Source organism: Cnephaeus nilssonii (genome assembly GCF_951640355.1).
Source record: "Cnephaeus nilssonii genome assembly, chromosome: 15".
In the NCBI taxonomy this organism is placed as follows: Eukaryota; Metazoa; Chordata; class Mammalia; order Chiroptera; family Vespertilionidae; genus Cnephaeus; species Cnephaeus nilssonii.
The window spans coordinates 15,270,846-15,288,147 of record NC_137086.1 but is presented as its reverse complement, the minus strand read 5'-3'; the positions used below and the strand labels follow the sequence as shown (position 1 = coordinate 15,288,147).

The following is a 17,302-nucleotide window of genomic DNA, read 5'->3' as shown; positions in this document are numbered from 1 at the left end:
GTCTTCCAGACCCAGAAACCTACATTTTTTATTCCTCGATTCCTTAGCGAGTTATCTTTGACCTCAAGGTCATGGCTAGACCATCCACCTTCCCTTTGTAGGAGGTACTTTAGAGTGCCCTGGTCTGTAAGAAAAGGAGGAGGTTCCTAAAGAGTCCAGGGAGGGTTAAAAGAACAACCCCCAAAACCCAAATCTTGAGATTCTGAAGAAGGCTTACTTATTCAAGTTTACAGGGAGGGGCATTCCATACCCACGAAACAACAGGTAGTGTTTGCTTCTCAGAAGAGACAATGATCTAAGATTGCTGGGAGTTTGACTCCAGTTTTGAAAATAAGTACTCACTATTTAATAGCATCTTTCGCACTTCAATTTTTAAGCAATCTTCCATTTCCTGGGAGAGTCAGAAAAAGGGAAAAAATATATAATTCATTTATAATGGTTTGCTAATATAAAGGAATTATACTAAATAAATCAACTGTATTTACATTATAGATGCTATTATTTTAAATACTTGTTATAAATTATATTAATTACTAGGGGCCCAGTGCAGGAATTCGTGCACCTTGAAAGGAACCGTGGGCTACTAGGCTGCGGTAGGCACAGGGGAGATCTAAGGCCCATCCTCTGCGCCCCTGCCTGGCCCCTCCCACCGCGGCCCCTAGTCCCCTGTCTGCCTGCAGCCACGCTCTGGCACAGAGCTATTGGGGCCGGCGCCAGCAGCGGGTGTGAGCGGCAGCTGCTGTCCCGATTGCCCCTCAGGAGCAGGGGGAAGTGGAGAAGCCCTCGGAGTGATCAGGGCCAGCAGCCGCCGCTCACACCCGCTGATGGTGCCAAGCGATCGGGACCAGCGCCGGGCACTGGCAGTGGGTGTGAGCAGTGGCTCCAGCACTGGCAGTGGTTGCAAGTGGGGCCATGCTGGCAGAGGATGCGAGAGGCAGCTGCCGGCCCCTATCTCCCCTCAGGAACAGGGGGAGGTAGAGAAGCCCTGAAGGGCGAGTGGGGCCGGCAGCCACCGCTCACACCCGCTGATGGAGCTGAGCAATTGGGGCCAGCGCCTGGTGCCAGCAACGGATGTGAGCGCTGGGTGGGACTGTGGTGTGTGAGAGCAAAGAATTTTCAGTAATCACCAGAGGCTTGCCCCGATGACAGCGACCAGCACCCCCGCCTTGGTCTGGCACCCCCGCTCACCTGGTCCACTATCCTCCCGTGGCTGACACCTGCCATGTTCCGCACACACCCTCTGGTGGCCAGAGCACATCATAGTAACCGGTTGTTCAGTTGTTCTGGCATTCAGTCTATTTGCATATTAGCCTTTTATTATATAGGATAATTATATTAGTCAATTATACTGATTAAATACTAATTACTATTTGCCAGATTCCCTTACACTTTAGGAATAATGTAACTTGAAAATACAATGAACCACATTCATAATCATTGCCCTATCTATAGAGAATTTCTAAAGTAAGGCACTGGTCCAAACATGACCATTTCTCTTCAAAAAACTGTTCTGCTTCCAACTAAAATACTAATTTCTATTTTTTACCAGGTGCATTTTTTGAAAAGAACCCTCTGAAAAACTTCCAGCAGCTGGATTTGGCAGGAAATTGTGTGAGCAGTGATGGATGGCTTACCTTCATGGGTGTATTTGAAAATCTTAAGCAATTGGTGTTTTTTGACTTCAGTACTAAAAGATTTTTACCCGATGCAGCATTAGTCAGAAAACTTGGCCATGTGTTATCAAAGTTAACTTTTTTGCAAGAAGCTAGGCTTGTTGGGTGGCAATTTGATGATGATGATGTCAGTGTTATTAAAGGTGCATTTAAACTAGTAACTGCTTAAATAAAGGGCAACCTGAGCCCATGAATGCTCTGGGGAACTCCATTACTTTCAGCCTGGTGATTTAAAAATCTCTGCTCATATAGTCCAAAGGTTGGCAAGTATATGGCAATCTATTATCCACCTAAAAATTATCCTTGTCAACAGTGTCTGCCCAACTCGCCCCTTCTAAACTGCCTCTTCCTTTACTGATATCAGGATGATGTGTGGCATCATCACTTCCTTAGCTGGCCTCTTGCATGGAAATCTTTCTTATTTTCACCATTCAGGAAAAAAAAAAAAAAGAGGATGCCTGGCAAATGAGACCAAAGGAGAGGAGAAAGTGGGAAGGAGTTTACTGATGACACCTGCTATAGTTCTGTGTTTCATGATTCCTAACAGGATTATCAGATACTTGAAGGGTTCTCTTTTTCATCCCAGGTTCCCTTGGTCTCAAGAATAGCAGGTCATATATGCATATTCATGGACACAGACAATAGTGTGGTGAAGACCTGGGGCTGGGGATGGGCTAGAAGGGGTCAATGGGGGAGAAAAGGTGGACATATGTAATACTTTAAACAACAGAGATGAAAAAAAAAATAGGTCACAAGAACTGATATACTGTATGCACATTTACTTAGTACAGTGCCTGACATGTACTAGATTCTCAAAAAATATTTGCTAAATATGAGAATTAAATTACCAATAAACAGCTATTGAATAAAGAAGCCAGAATTATTTAAAATCATAAAACTCCATGTCTGTTCTTTATTCAAAAAGTTTAATTCAAAAAATTTGGAATGTGAAAAGCATTTTCTTATATGAAAAGCAGATCAGACACCCAAAAAAGATTGGCATTCTTTAGTCAAGCAAAAAAAAATTGGCAGTTTATGAACAACTAAATCAGTCTTCAAATTGAGTCCACCCCAGTTGCTAATACATGTATGTAATTTCAACTGTGACTTCAGAGATTAAGGAAGAAATAAAAATGCACCTCATTCTTTCATTACTCTATGGAAGCTAAGGGTACTTTGTCCTCTTTTCTTCAACACCCCGCAAAAACAATCCTTTGTGACAGTAAGACTATTTTCTGGTTTTGATATTAACAAAGGAGCATCGTGTGTATGAAAATTTACCTGTGATCGATGCCCAGTTGAATTGAGTCATAGGCTTTTTATAATTTTTTTTAATAGATACTTCTAAATTGCCCTCCTATACCACTTACTCAATATTTTTCTTCAGTTTGTCTTGGGCTTGACATCATGTACTTCAATTTTCATCCTAAGTAGATACCGTGAATCTACGTGTTTTATGTGTTATGTTGTTTTTTTAATGCAGATTAAAAGGTATAATTAAAAAAATAATCCTTTCCCACAAAGAAAGAAGACTAAGAAAAATCTGTTTAAACAGATTTAAAAGATTTATTCGAGGCAAGTCTAAAATAAACTAATTCCTAAATGGTGTTAGCCTACGGTTCACCTTCTATTCTCATGGCACCTCAAATTAATGGCTTGGGTGTTGGTGTAGGTAACACTTGGCCTCTATGTTGAGGTAGTCACTGGAAAGAAATTCTGGGTACAATATTGTTTAGCAACTGGGCACATATTCTATAGATTTCGTCATAAAATTTTAGAGCTGATAGTTTATAGATCCTAATTCATTCCCCACCCTATCTTTACAGATGAGAAAGCTCAGGGAAGTTAAATGACTTGCCCACGGTTACAAAACTACTTACATAGTGGCAGTATCAGTTTTGGAATCCAATTCTTGTCCTCCAGTCCAATGTTTTTTCCATTACAAACAGTGATTTCTCAAACAGGGTTCATCATACTCCACGAAGCTTGCTCTTAAATCACAAACCATGGGGCAAGTATTTATTTTGAACTTCCTTTTTTTTTTTTCCTTTTAAGCTTCAAGTAACTCCTTGGCAAGATTTACAGTAAGGCTACTGTCTAAAGGCCTATGCTGGCCAAATTTCTTGATTTCATATCCGGAAGCTAGCCAGAGCTTGGCAAATGAGACGTTATATAATAATGCAAGGACCAAAGTCACCTATAGCAGTTGGCAGTACTGAAGTTCAGCAAGTAGAGCCAATTCCTTCAGAACCCACGGGCAACTTCTCAAATAGTGTAGGCTGGCATGAAAGCACCTTTGGTAGGACAACTGCAAAGATGTTGCTCCTGAGTGGGTGTTGAGGAAGTAGGCATTTAACCTCACACAGAGCTGTGTTCAGCACCTGGACACTTTGAAAATCCCATAGGGATGGAGATGTGCATACGGTGGCAGCACATACATCTGAACCATCCCTCAGTACATGGCAGTTCTTCAGATTTCATGCAAGACCCGAATTCACATTTAGATGAGGTCAATGGAGGAAAAACCACCCTGTAATGGTAGACCAATAACAGGCAATAGTAATAGTTGGAGAACATAAGACAAAGGACAAGAAACAGGTTGCCTTATTACATTTGACAAAGTTTCCTTTTCACCAACAGTCGAAGTAGTGTGGACTCTATTTCTTCAGTAGGTAAAATGCCTGAACAGGGTCACAGATGCCAAGACAATGGCCAACTCCTCAGCAAGCAAAGGGTATTTAGGACATGGTCATGCATTATCACAGGATTAACTACTTGTGATAGAGATGGCTTCTTAGATGTCTGTTATTCCACAGTGAAGAAATAGGTGTTGCTCATATTTAAAAGAGGATGAGTTGATTGAAGAAACTGTTGCAAATTCTACAGGAACAGAAATCTTCTCTAGATAGCTGGGTGATGGCTGGAAAAGTCACAAATATCCAGGAGTCACTGGATTCCAGAAAAGTTGAATCCACTCTTAAAACCCCTTTTTAAAACCCTAACCATAAAACTCATGATATAATGAGAAAACCTCAGGTAATTGCTGCTTGTTATATTTTTTTATATGTAATATTGGCCACATTAGAAAGTTCTTAACATTTGCACTTGGAAAGTAATCAAAACAAGTTAAAAACTGCCTGTAGCAAGTCTGAAAATACTGTACTCTATAATCTAAGATCCATTATCTTTTGGTAAAAATTTATAATATAATCTCAAACTGACTGTGCAACTTTGAAAAGATATCAAATCCCGTATTATAACGTATGTTGAATTCCATATATTTTGGTAACGTATTTGATATGTTTTTAAAAAATGAGAAATTAAGTCAACCAATGAAAGTTACAAAAAAGATAAATTCCATCATTATGTCAGAATCTGATTATGTGTAAGAGAGAACACTGGAATTCCTTTATTGCACATCATCAAAGGATTTGGTACTTATTAACCAGAATAAAACACTTTGAGAACCATGGACTATTTACAAATGTACTGAAATTTTTAAATGACAAAAATTAGGTAGTATGCCCTAGCCAGTTTGGCTCAGTGGATAGAGTGTCAACCTGCAGAATGCAGGTCCCAGGTTCGATTCCAGTCAGGGGCACATGCCCGGATTGTGGGCTCGATCCCCAGTGCAGGAGACGGCCAATCGATGATTCTCTCAATCACTGACTAACTCTCTCTCCCTCTCTGAAATCAATAAAAATATATTAAAAAAACAAAAACTAGGTAGTAGAATATATTCTAAAATTTCTGATAAAAATGTTTGCTTTTACTTTGCAAGACATAATTCAGAGGACCTCAAAGGAAAATGTAGCAATTAAGTTTAGAAAAGCCATAAAAGAGGACTTTTTTACTTTTAGGATGGATATTTTTATCCTTTCTTAAAATGTGTATCATTATTCAAGACGCAGGTTTATAAATTTCACTGAAGACAATATAATGTGACAGATCTACTCCATCAAATGGTTCTCTTGTAAAGGTAATCTCATATCACACTGTAGTCAACTTCAAAACCAAAAATTCAAATTTAGAGAAATACACTTTCTAAAGGAAGCCTATTTAAAGCCTACAACATTTAGAAGTTTTTCACTGTTCTAACTATATCTTACAAAAATATAGTTTCATTGGTTTCATATAATGTGAACTAGCCTACTATTCTCTAACATTTACAACAAATGATTGAACAGTCAATGCAAAGTTGGATTACTAAGTAAATTGGAAGTCAAGGAGTCAATATTCCTCATAAAATAAATTAAATCACAGTAAGTCATGGTCTTGGTTGTCCAATTCTATTGTTAGTTCCATATCTACTTGGTATATTTGTAAAACCAGTCCTGAATCCTTGGGTTGCTCCAATTCCTGGAAATCCAAGTCCTTGATTAACCATGCTGCTATAAGGTATGTGTCCATGATTAAGTCCCAAACCATAAGGTCTTGTTTGTGTGTTTAGAAGAATAACGGGGTTCACATTTTTTCCAGGAGTGTTAAATGAAAATTCTGGAGGTGGACTACTAGGTTTAGTTGGAGTTGATGTGACAGGGTTCGACTCATCAATGCCCTTTAAAGGAGGCATGGGTATTATGTGATGATCTGAAAAATTTAGGACATTGGCTGCAACAGGCCCCGATGGTAAAGAGGGCCTTATCCAGTCATCCTTGAAAATTTGAACAGTCAGCGTAGACACTAGAGTGTACAGCCTGTTGGTCACATGAGCAAGAACCATTTGTTCATTTGCATCTCGGCGAATTCTTACATGCACTGATCCAGCCTAAAAGGGGTAAAAGAGAGACTGCTTAGAATTACACGACAGAAAGTTCCCTTGGAAACGAGCATTTTGCTTATGATTTGTTGTAATAGTACTTGGTATTCTCTTTCATTCAAGAGAAAACTTAATGTCTTGATATTCCTTAAAGACTACCTAGTAATGATTAACAATGAAATAATTTGTGACTCTTTAAATAAAACATGATCTTTTAATATATATAAAAGAGAAATCCATGTAGGATGAAGACAGGCATATTATAAATGAGGCAGAACATAAATGAAGTATATAAAATGCAACAGAAAGGCAGAAAAGGAGATATTAATTCAAATTGGGAAAGACGTCAAGAAAAAAATGACATGTGATGATCTAGGGTTGATGGTTAAATGAAATTTCAAAAGGTGGAGATAGGCTTAGGAAACAGCAATTAAAACGCATGGCATGTTTGGGCAAGAATAAGCAATATAAAGAAGTACAAATATTTCAGGGGTCAGAAAAAGAATAAAAGAAAGGAAGAAAGGAGAAAAGAGGAACAAAGAAAGAATGTAAAGAAGAAAGGTAGGTAATGGGGTGAAAAGGAAAGAAGAGGCATCTAAATATCATGATAATAAGTTTTAGCAACAGCAATAAAATAGAGTTCAGAAAAATTATAGGTATGGATGACTGCCAATTATGTAGGAAATAACTGCAACAGTCTAGGTTAAAAATGAAGAGGTCTGAGATAGGACAAACACAGTGGGATCAGAGAGGGACATAGATGGATTCCATGGGTTAGTAATGGGAGGATTTGATACCCAACTGGATGTAATGGATGAGGGAGATGAACTTATCAAAGATAATCTCAAGGTGTCTAGCTTACCTTACATTACTAGGAACATACAGAGCACAAGGCATTACAATGAGGGTTAGCGAAGGGATTAGCCAAAGAACATGTATGCATAACCCACAGATACAGATAAGGGTGTAGTGATAGCCAGAGAGAAGGGGGGTTTGGGGGTTGAGTGGAGTTGGGCAAAGGCAGGGAAAATGGGGACATCTGTAATAGTATCAATAATAAAAATTTTTAAAAAGTATGTTTATAAATCTGAAAAGACATTTATCACACATTATGTTTTTAAAGTAGAAAATAAAATAGTAGATACAACAATGATCCTGTTTTGACCAAAATACATACATACAGAAAAATATCAAGCATGACAGCACTTATCTCTAGATGGTAGAATTATTATGAATTTTTATTGTCTTCTTTTTGACTTAGTTGTAAGTTCTAACTTTTCTAACAACTACGTAGGTACTATCTGTATAATAAAATCTTAAATAAAAATATATCCTACATAATAAAAAGGAAATATGCAAATTGCATCACTCCGCTACGCCCACGATTGGGCCGGCTGGAGGCACGGGGGGCGGGACTCAGGGTGGCCGATTGGCTGGCGGTAGGAGCGGGGGGCGGGGACTCGTGAGTCCCTGACTCCCGCTCCTCCCACCGGCCGTTAGGCCAACGCTGCGGAAGGACCTATGGGGCCGGCGGAAGACGCTGGTGGTGGCCGATAGTGTGGCTGCTGGCAGCAGTTTTCCGCCAGCAGCAGTTTTCCTCTGGCCACCCGCCAATCGGAGCGCCTCCCGGATCGGAGTTCCTCTTGGGGTAGCCAATCGCGCTGGCGGGAGGCGCTCTGATCGGCGGGTGGCCAGAGGTAAACTGCTGCTGGCGGAAAACTGGTGCCGGCAGCCAGGTGAAAGTCTATTGCACGAAACTTCGTGCAACGGGTTTCTAGTAGTAAATATAATAAAATACTCAACAGTTATTTCATGTTGATTTCTAGATAAACTGACTTTTTTTAAAAAAATGTATTTTTATTGATTTCAGAGAGGAAGGGAGAGACAGAAACATCAATGATGAGAATCATTGATTGGCTGCCTCCTGCACGCCCCCTACTGGGGATCGAGCCCATAACCCCAGGCACTCGCCCTTGACCGGAATCAAACCTGGGACCCTTTGGTCCGCAGGCCAACACTCCATCAACTGAGCCAAACCAGCTAAGGCTAACCTCAGACTTAATTAAAAAAAAAAAAAAATTACAGCAAAGCATAAACTGGCTAGTTGGTTTAGTTAGAATGTGCCTGAGTCTATGACTTGAACAGTAATAGGAATTATCATTAATCACAAAACTGAGAAAATATCTATGTTGCTTGAATTTGACTTGTAGTTGATTACTTTTTCTTTTTTTAAAAATATATTTTATTGATTTCTTACAGAGAGGAAAGGAGAGGGATAGAGAGTTAGAAACATTGATGAGAGAGACACATCGACCAGCTGCCTGCACACCTCCTACTGGGGATATGCCCGAAACCAAGGTACATGCCCTTGACCGGAACTGAACCTGGGACCTTTCAGTCCGCAGGCCGACGCTCTATCCACTGAGCCAAACCGGTCAGGGCTAGTTGATTACTTTTAGGTAAGACAAGCCATGTCTAGAAATCAAGGTAGCTTTGATTTCTACCTTTTCTTTTCCACTGCCATCTCACTGCTGTCACTATACAAAACTATAAAAGATACTGTATCCTCTTTCAGTCGGATGTGGAAATCAAAGTAAAATAAGTGGAAACCATTTCTGAGATTCAGTCTCCTATGATTATTGTGTTTGCATTAATCTAGAGCTTTTGTGACAACTATTCTTGGCAGTTCAAAAGCTTGTTTTAGTAATCTCCTTGGTCTTAATTAGGCAATACATCAGTGTAGTTGTTAGATGGCCAAGTTCTGAATAGCTGAGATAACTATTCTCTTTGTTTAAAGCCACCATGCTTAATAAACACTTGTCTACTAATTTATTGATACCAGTATAATTAAAAGAATGATTGAAAATGAACTACATTACTGGAGGAATGCAAATTGGTATAACCATTTTTGGAAAGCAATTTGGCAACTGGCATCAAAAGCCATAAGGGGTATAATATTATTTTATTCACAAAAACCCCTTCTAAAAATTAATCTTTAAAAAAACACGATTGATCTTTCATTTACTAAAGACCAGCGCTCTTTTAGATGATCAGGTTACCTGACCTTTCAGTGTGCCAGTAGCTTGAGCACCCCTACCCCACACACACCTACTTGAGCTCCACCTGGACCTGATGCACTGCCTACTTTTAGGAGAGGCACAGGTTTCACAGGGAAGAGAACAGCCACCACTCAAATGGGGATGCTGCGTGTCCCAGCCCATTGAGCACTGGGACTCTACTACTGAGGCCTCCATTGACTCCTATCCACAAGAAATAGGCTCCAGGGCCTTGTGGCTTGACCTTGAGGCTCCCTTCAGACAGATACGTGCAGCTCAGGACGATCTCAGACAATAAGGGATCTTTGGGTCTCCAGCCATTCCAGGTGAATTGTGTGGTGCAGATCCAATGAGGTGGTGTGGCTGCATCTGTTCAGGCCCACCTCAGGACTTAGCTGGTACAGGGACTACCAACCCAAGATCAGAGTGGTTAAATCATCATGGTTGAATAAGATCTCTCTTACAGTTAGTTCTCAGATTTCTAATTGTATCCTCACATGGTGTAAAGCCTAAAAATTAATATTAAGGAATAATCATGAGTATATACAAAGATTACACCAGAAAAATATTCATCCTAGTCAGTTTATATGGTAACAAAGGAAATCAACTAATCCAATAGAGGAATGATTAAATAAATTATGGCATATTCATATAATGTAAAACTGCAGCCATGAAAAATTATGTTGGGATTCTTAGAAGATAGCGACAGTGGTGGCACTTTTTTGAAATGCCCCAAATATTCCCATAAATACAGAAACTAAGACAGCAAATCCAAAAACCAATGAACATCATCTACAAAAAACTAGCTAACCTGGTGCTAAGAAAACCCAAATGCAAGCTATAGATCTGCAAGGTATCAGCTTCTGTGGAGGAGCAAGTAATAGTGGATCTGCCTGACCTAAAAACCCTAAAGCAGTAAGCTGGTGCTAGTGGCAATCTAGGACAGAGAATTTGAGAAAGGCAGCTGGGTCTGCAATAAGATATGAAGAGCTGGAGTAGTCTGAACCCTAGCACTCTCAAAAGAAACCAAGCAAAGCCCCACATTAAGAAGAAACAACTGGAAACAGAATCCCAATTGAGTGGCACAGTAGAGGCTCAGGCACAAATGGAAGGGAAACAGAGCCAGGGGAAAGGAAAAACTTGCACTTCACAGACTCAGCAGAAGAGGGAACTCTAGAGCTATGAATTTAGACATATTACCTTAAATCACCCCTTATTTCTTAAGTTCAGGAAACCTAATTTCATATAAGAAGAAGCCATAGAAAAGAACTGAATCCAAATCCCACACAAAGTAATTTAAGAAAATACAGAACAGATTAAAAGATCACCAGAGAGATTTACCTACAAAACTGAGAACTACACCCCACTTTATCAAAACAAGCCAAAAAACATGAAATAAAAACAATATAAATTAAAATTAGGAAACCTCAGAAATGAGATAATTAGAAATATAAGAAAAAATTCACTTCAGAAATGAAGACTAAACAAGGAGTACAAAAGCAAACACACAAGTATACTGTAAGAGAAATAAAAGGTAAAAAGAGGGAAATTTTAAATATTAAAAGGAAATGCAGATAAAACCAATACAAAAAAACCCACAAAAATCCAAATGAGTATAACAGAAGTTCCCAAAGAAGAAAATCAAAGCAAGAGACCAGAATAAATATTAACAACTATAATTAAAGAGAACTTTCCTGAAAGTTTTAAAATGTTGTTTGTGAAATAACATTATTGAAAGGGTATACTGCATACTTGAAATAATTGACCCAGAATGACCAACACCAAGACACTCTAGTAAAATTACTAGACTAAAAAAAAAATTTAAAAAAAATTGGGGCATCCAGGTAAAATGATCAAGTCAGATATAAAGGCAAAAACACCCCAAAACAGACTATGAGTTATCAGGCTTTTATTACAGCAACTAGAGACCCAGTGCACAAAATGTGTACACTGGAGGGGGGTGTCCCTCAGCCCAGCCTGCAACCTCTCCAATCTGGGACCCCACAGGGATCGGGCCTAAACTGGCAGTCGGACATCCCTCTCACAATCCGGGACTGCTGGCTCCCAACCGCTCACCTGCCTACCTGCCTGATTGCCCCTAACTGCTTCTGCCTGCCAGCCTGATCACCCCCTAATGACTCCCCTGCCAGCCTGATCGACGCCTAACTGCTCCCCTGCCGGCCTGGTCTCCCTTAACTGCCCTCCTCTGTAGGCCTACTCCCCCCCAACTGCCCTCCCTCCCCTGCAGGCCCAGTCGCTCCCAACTGCCCTCTCCTGCCAGCCTGGTTGCCCCCAACTGCCCTCCCCTGCTGGCCTGATCGCCCACAACTGCCCTCCCCTGCCGGCCATCTTGTGACCACATGGGGGTGGCCATCTTGTGCAAGGGCATGACAGTCAATTTGCATATTACCTCTTTATTATATAGGACTAGAGGCCCGGTGCACGAAATTCGTGCACGGAGGGGGGGTGTCCCTCAGCCCAGCCTGCACCCTCTCCAATCTGGGACCCCTCGAGGGATGTCTGACTGCCCATTTAGGCCCAATCCCGGTGGACATCCCTCTCACAATCCAGGACTGCTGGCTCCCAACTGCTCGCCTGACTGCCTTCCTGATTGCCCCTAACTGCTTCTGCCTGCCAGCCTGATCACCCCCTAACCACTCCGCTGCCAGCCTGATTGATGCCTAACTGCTCCCCTGCCAGCCTGTTTGCTCCTAACTGCCCTCCCCTTCAGGCCTGGTCAACCCTAACTGCCCTCCCCTGCAGGCCTGGTCACCTCTAACTGCCCTCTTGTGCAGGCCTGGTCCCCCCCAACTGCTCTCCCCTGCAGGCCTGGGTCCCGCCCAACTGCCTTTCCCTGCAGGCCCGGTCACCCCTAACTGCCCTCCTCTGCAGGGTTGATTGCCTCCAACTGCCCTCCCTTGCAGGCCTGGTGCCTCCCAACTGCCCATCTTGTGGTGGCCATCTTGTGTCCACATGGGGGCAGGATCTTTGACCACATGGGGGCAGCCATCTTGTGTGTTGGAGTGATGGTCAATCTGCATATTATTCTTTTATTAGATAGGATAGAGGCCTGGTGCAGGGGTGGGGGACAGCTGGTTTGCCCTGAAGGGTGTCCCGGATCACGGTGGGGGTTCCCTTGGGGCATAGGGCGGCCTGGGCGAGGGGCCTGTGGTGGTTTGCAGGCCAGCCACGCCCCCTGGTGACCCAAGCGGAGGCCCTGGTATCTGGAATTTATTTACCTTCTACAATTGAAACTTTGTAGCCTGGAGCGGAGCCAAGCCTCCTGTTCGCTCTGTGGCCGGCAGCCATTTCTGTTTGGATTTGTTTACCTTCTATAATTGAAACTTTGTAGCCTTAAGCGAAGGCCTGGGCAGGCCAGGGTGTGCGGAAAGCTTTGCTTCTTCCATTGCCAGGGGCAACCCAAGCCTCCCACTCTTTCCAGCTCCGTGGCTGCTGCCATTTCTGTTTGGATTTGTTTACCTTCTATAATTGAAACTTTGTAGCCTTGAGTGGAGGCTTAGGCCGGCAAGGGCAGGCGGAAAGCTTGGCCTCCTCCGTTGCCTGGGAAACCCAAGCCTCCCTCCTGCTCTCTGTGGCTATAGCCATCTTGGTTGGGTTTATTTGCATACTCGCTCTGATTGGCTGGTGGGCATGGCGGAGGTATGGTCAATTTGCATATTACTCTTTTATTAGGTAGGATTATTATATAGGATACTTTATGCCAGAGGTAAACGGAGTAGTATACTTAAGAAACTCAAGAAAACAAAATATATGCTCAGTATTTTATATCTAGTCAAAGTTTTTTCAAGTATAATGTCCACAACTGTTTTAAATAATCAGGAATTTAGGGAATGTTGTTCCCCAGGGGTTTTCCTGAAGAATTTACTAGAGGTTGAGTTTGAGATACCAAATGACTAGAGGGGAATAGTAGGGGGAGGTAGAGACAAGGCAGCCATTTTTCCATTAAAGGAGCTTAAACCTGAAACTAAAGACTGCAGTATGGATGACATCACTGAGCTGTTGGGCAGCCCTAATCAGCCTTCCTCTGGAATTTGTGTTATGTTAGAAAAACCATATCATATGGTTTGCTTTTTTTAGTGATATGAAAACCTGTTTGTTGTATGTGAAAAGAGCAAATTGTAAAACAGCATGATCTCATTTTCTAAGGAGAATAAATGTGTAAGTATGAAAATATCAATAGCAATTTTCTCTACATGAGAGGATTATGGTGATTTAATTTTTTTCTGGATACTTTTCTTTATTTTCCTCATCATTCCTGATACAGAAATAATCTCTCTGGTAATGAGGTACAATATTGGATGAGAAAACATGGAATTTTATGCTGCAAAAGATGTGTTACTGTAACTCTTTAATATATTCAGTGAATACTCCAAAATTAGAACTGCAATTAAAAATAATTGCACCTTGCCCTAGCTGGTTTGGCTCAGTGGATAGAGCATCAATCAGCCTGTGGACTGAAGAGTGCCAGGTTTGATTCCTGTTAAGGGCATGTGCCCAGGTTGTGGGCTCACCCCCCAGTAGGGGGTGTGCAGGAGGCAGCCGATCAATGATTCTCTCTCATCATTGATGTTTCTATCTCTCTCTCCCTCTCCCTCCCTCTCTGAAATCAATAAAAATATATTAAAAAATAAATAAATAAAAATAAAAATATATATTAAAAATAATAATAATTGCACTTTTTACTTTTGCAACATTTTCATATTTAAGAATGTGTGACTAAATTTGTCTTCTCTGGACAGTTCAATATTAAGATGATTTGGTTTAAAAGAAAAAAAGAAAAACATCCCCTCATTAATCTCAATTAGGTTTCTGAATCCACCTACATTTTAGACTTTATTGAACAAAAACAGAAATCAAAGGTTCTATGAAAATGTTAAAGAAATAATTTTTTCAATTTTGAAAATTATAAAGTATGCTTTAAATGATAACTAAAGTAATATATAGAAAACATACCAATGAGCCAAAACCTAGGGTCCAAAAATGCTCATTTCGTACTTCCAAAACTCCATCCAAGGTGGATACCTGATAAAAAATACAGAAATGGGGTTGTTTGCATTTGACATATCCAACACAGGTCAGCCACACTCTGGACTTGCTCTGAGCCTAGGAATGACATGGCCAAACCCTGCCTGAGGACACTCATTAGCCAAGAGAAGCCCAGCCCACTACTTAAGATACCCTTTCCGCTTGTGTAGTAGAGCCCAGACCTTACTTCCCCAGCTTCTTGTCTGCACCAATCCTTCTAGAACTGGGTCTTTACAGCCCCCACTTCCTCTTGTTCAACAGTGTGGCTCTTTTCTTTTATCCATATGGCATGTATGTATAGCCAGCACTTGTGCTATCAGGTTTTTTCTTTTCTTTCTCCTCTATCATTTCTTTCTCTGAATTCTCTTTCAACAAATTTCTGCAAAACAAAGACTGTTATTTGGATGTGGGTCAAAAGGAAATTCCAAGGCCAGATATATAGTGTGTGGTCCCTGGTGCAGTGGCACAGGCTCCACTAGCCGAGACATGTAACCTGCTCTCTTGATAAGAGTGGCCTTTGTGATACTGACAACAAATATTTTAAAACACTTTTCACATCCAAATAATTCAATCTTCTTGCTCCTTCATTAGTTGGCAGGTGGAAACGTGTAACAATCCAAAAATCTAAACCCACAAATCAAGATGTTAGATGGTGAAGCAATCAACAGATTTAAAAAAGAGCATTGATTTAATCAAATCCTTAAATTTTATTATAGAATCATAAAAGTTACAGCATTAATATAGGTAGGAGAGTGGTCTATAGATCATTACCTTCCACATCTATTTCAAGTGAATTTGGCTTCCAGACTGAGCAATCCTCAATCTTTCTGCTTTTGTCTCTATGTTATGTTTCCTAATGACTCAAGGACACAAACGCCCCTAAAATTCTAGATAGGGTTGGGTTGAATAAAGTATTTTTTGTACCCATTCTTTGCATTCTCTAATTGTAAATTTAAATGATTTTATTATTCCATCTTACCTCTCTGAGAAGTTTGTCCAACTGACCAATAACATGGGGTGGTGTTGTCTGGGGGGGGAAAATAAAACAAAATCAAGGGAGATAAAAAATTTTTGCAACAATGGTCCAGAAACAAACAATATGGGTCCATACCAACCTTTGCTTTGTTTGACATGTACCCTATCATGATTTAGGAAAGAGAGTTTTCAACTGGCCCAGTAGTGGGGCAACATAAAAAACTAGCGCATGCTCACTTCTGATCTTTAACAAAGAAGCTGCTATCTCTAGAACAAAGTAAGCCTTAAAGAACCAGGCACTCAACAAAAACCGTTTAAGAAAGTAACGTTTTATATAGGGCATGGCACTAAACAACTATTATCTTATTGTTATTTACTGGTCCTGGAGATGGAGATACTACTGTAAGTTTAAGAAAAGGCATGAGGTAAAGACAGAAGGAAAAGCAAGCCTTCCGCACACACCCAATCCTGGGGAACTACCTCTCCATTCAGGTTCTTGTCTAGAGGTACCTGGACTTGTCCCATTGTTTTAATAACTAATCATTTGTCACTTAAAATGTTAAGTTTGATATTTAAAATTCTCACTGATTCAATCACAGAGAAAAAAAGAAAACAATCATAACCAGATTATACAATAAATTAATACAAATTAGAGGAAAATAAATATCTAAATACTTAAAAAAAGTAACATTGTTTTCAATTGAAACATTATTAGAGGTAAAAAAATTTAATTTATAATTTTGTTTTATATTACAAATATAAGAATATTTGTGCCTATTTTATAGGCCCATGTAATTTCATCTAGTTTGTAGTGTACAAATTTCAGAGATTATTGTTTGGCTTCATTTCTAAAAGCCAAAAGTTTCACAATCTGGTAGAAGAACACGAACAATTTTGTAATCTGGTAGAAGAATGTGGCTAATATTAAGCATGCACACTGAAAGAGGACCCTTACCTGGAGTAATACTTTTCCACTGTACACGCTCATGGGATACATAGTGCCAAATGTCATCAGAGCAATTGCTATGGCAGAGGCAGTGTCTACAGCAAAATAATTACTAAAAGGAAAAAATAATTCTAAATTGTAAATGTATGCCTCACTCAACTTCTTACAATTCAGTCTACCGAACATTAATTACCTAAAGGACCATTTTATCACAGGTGAGCACTACTGGCAATTGGAACATTTCAAAGGAAAACAAAGTTTTCTGAATTGTTTCTTGCCAAAGCTTAGTGGGGGGGGGGGGGGGGGAAACTAATAATTATGTGAATTAGTGTGAAGAGATGATGATGAAGAAAATGTGAGCATTTCCTTACTATTTTCAGTCAATCTACTTGTCAACTAGGAATATTTCATACATGTTCACTTACTGAAACAAATAAAACCCTTCAAATAGTAATTTCTGATACAGAGACACTAATGATTTCATCAGTGATTCTATTAGCTTTCCTGTAAATAACTTTCCAATAATTATTATTAAAGTTTTTCAAAATTCGCCAGGAGTTTCACAAAGTGAGATTCTCCTGAGGTGTAACATCTCAATAGTTCAGGCTGTTCTACTAAGATAAACCTTAATCCCCATGGTTACAAGCACACTTTTTAACTTTTCCCCACATGCTGGAATAGAGACATGAGTTAAGACCTAGTTCCTGCCTTTGAAATAGCAGGAGAAACACATGTGAAAAACATAATAAAGCCCTTTGCATGCAAAGGAGAAGTCCCTACGGAGAATCATGGATGCACATAAGACTGAGTGTCAAGGCTACTGGGTGAGAGATAATCCAGAAAGGCT

General features: G+C 40.3%; 2 protein-coding genes across 6 annotated transcripts in view; one reads left to right on the top strand and one right to left on the bottom strand.

Moving 5' to 3' along the window:
- NLRC4 (NLR family CARD domain containing 4) overlaps nucleotides 1-2,065 on the top strand; it is a 33,492-nt gene extending 31,427 nt beyond the window's left edge. Inside the window, exon 9 of the mRNA XM_079792147.1 lies at nucleotides 1,550-2,065. Within this exon, the coding sequence (XP_079648273.1) occupies nucleotides 1,550-1,842 (293 nt within the window). The 3' untranslated portion in view covers nucleotides 1,843-2,065. The remainder of the gene's footprint in view (nucleotides 1-1,549) is intronic.
- Nucleotides 1-17,302, bottom strand: part of SLC30A6 (solute carrier family 30 member 6) — a 38,609-nt gene that overhangs the window by 4,008 nt on the left and 17,299 nt on the right. For 2 of the 5 annotated variants that reach the window (XR_013814638.1, XR_013814639.1), the window contains exons 11-16: nucleotides 16,465-16,567; nucleotides 15,514-15,561; nucleotides 14,463-14,531; nucleotides 3,554-6,441; nucleotides 1,189-1,311; nucleotides 343-391 (exon numbers count right to left, since the gene is read on the bottom strand). Coding sequence is in view for 2 of the 5 variants with exons in the window: in XM_079792151.1 (XP_079648277.1) it covers nucleotides 5,941-6,441; nucleotides 14,463-14,531; nucleotides 15,514-15,561; nucleotides 16,465-16,567 (721 nt within the window). In the remaining 3 variants the exon portion in view is untranslated. Of the gene's footprint in view, nucleotides 1-342; nucleotides 392-1,188; nucleotides 1,312-2,578; nucleotides 6,442-14,462; nucleotides 14,532-15,513; nucleotides 15,562-16,464; nucleotides 16,568-17,302 lie in introns of those variants that run through there. The other 3 variants (XM_079792151.1, XM_079792152.1, XR_013814640.1) reach the window with 2 other exon arrangements.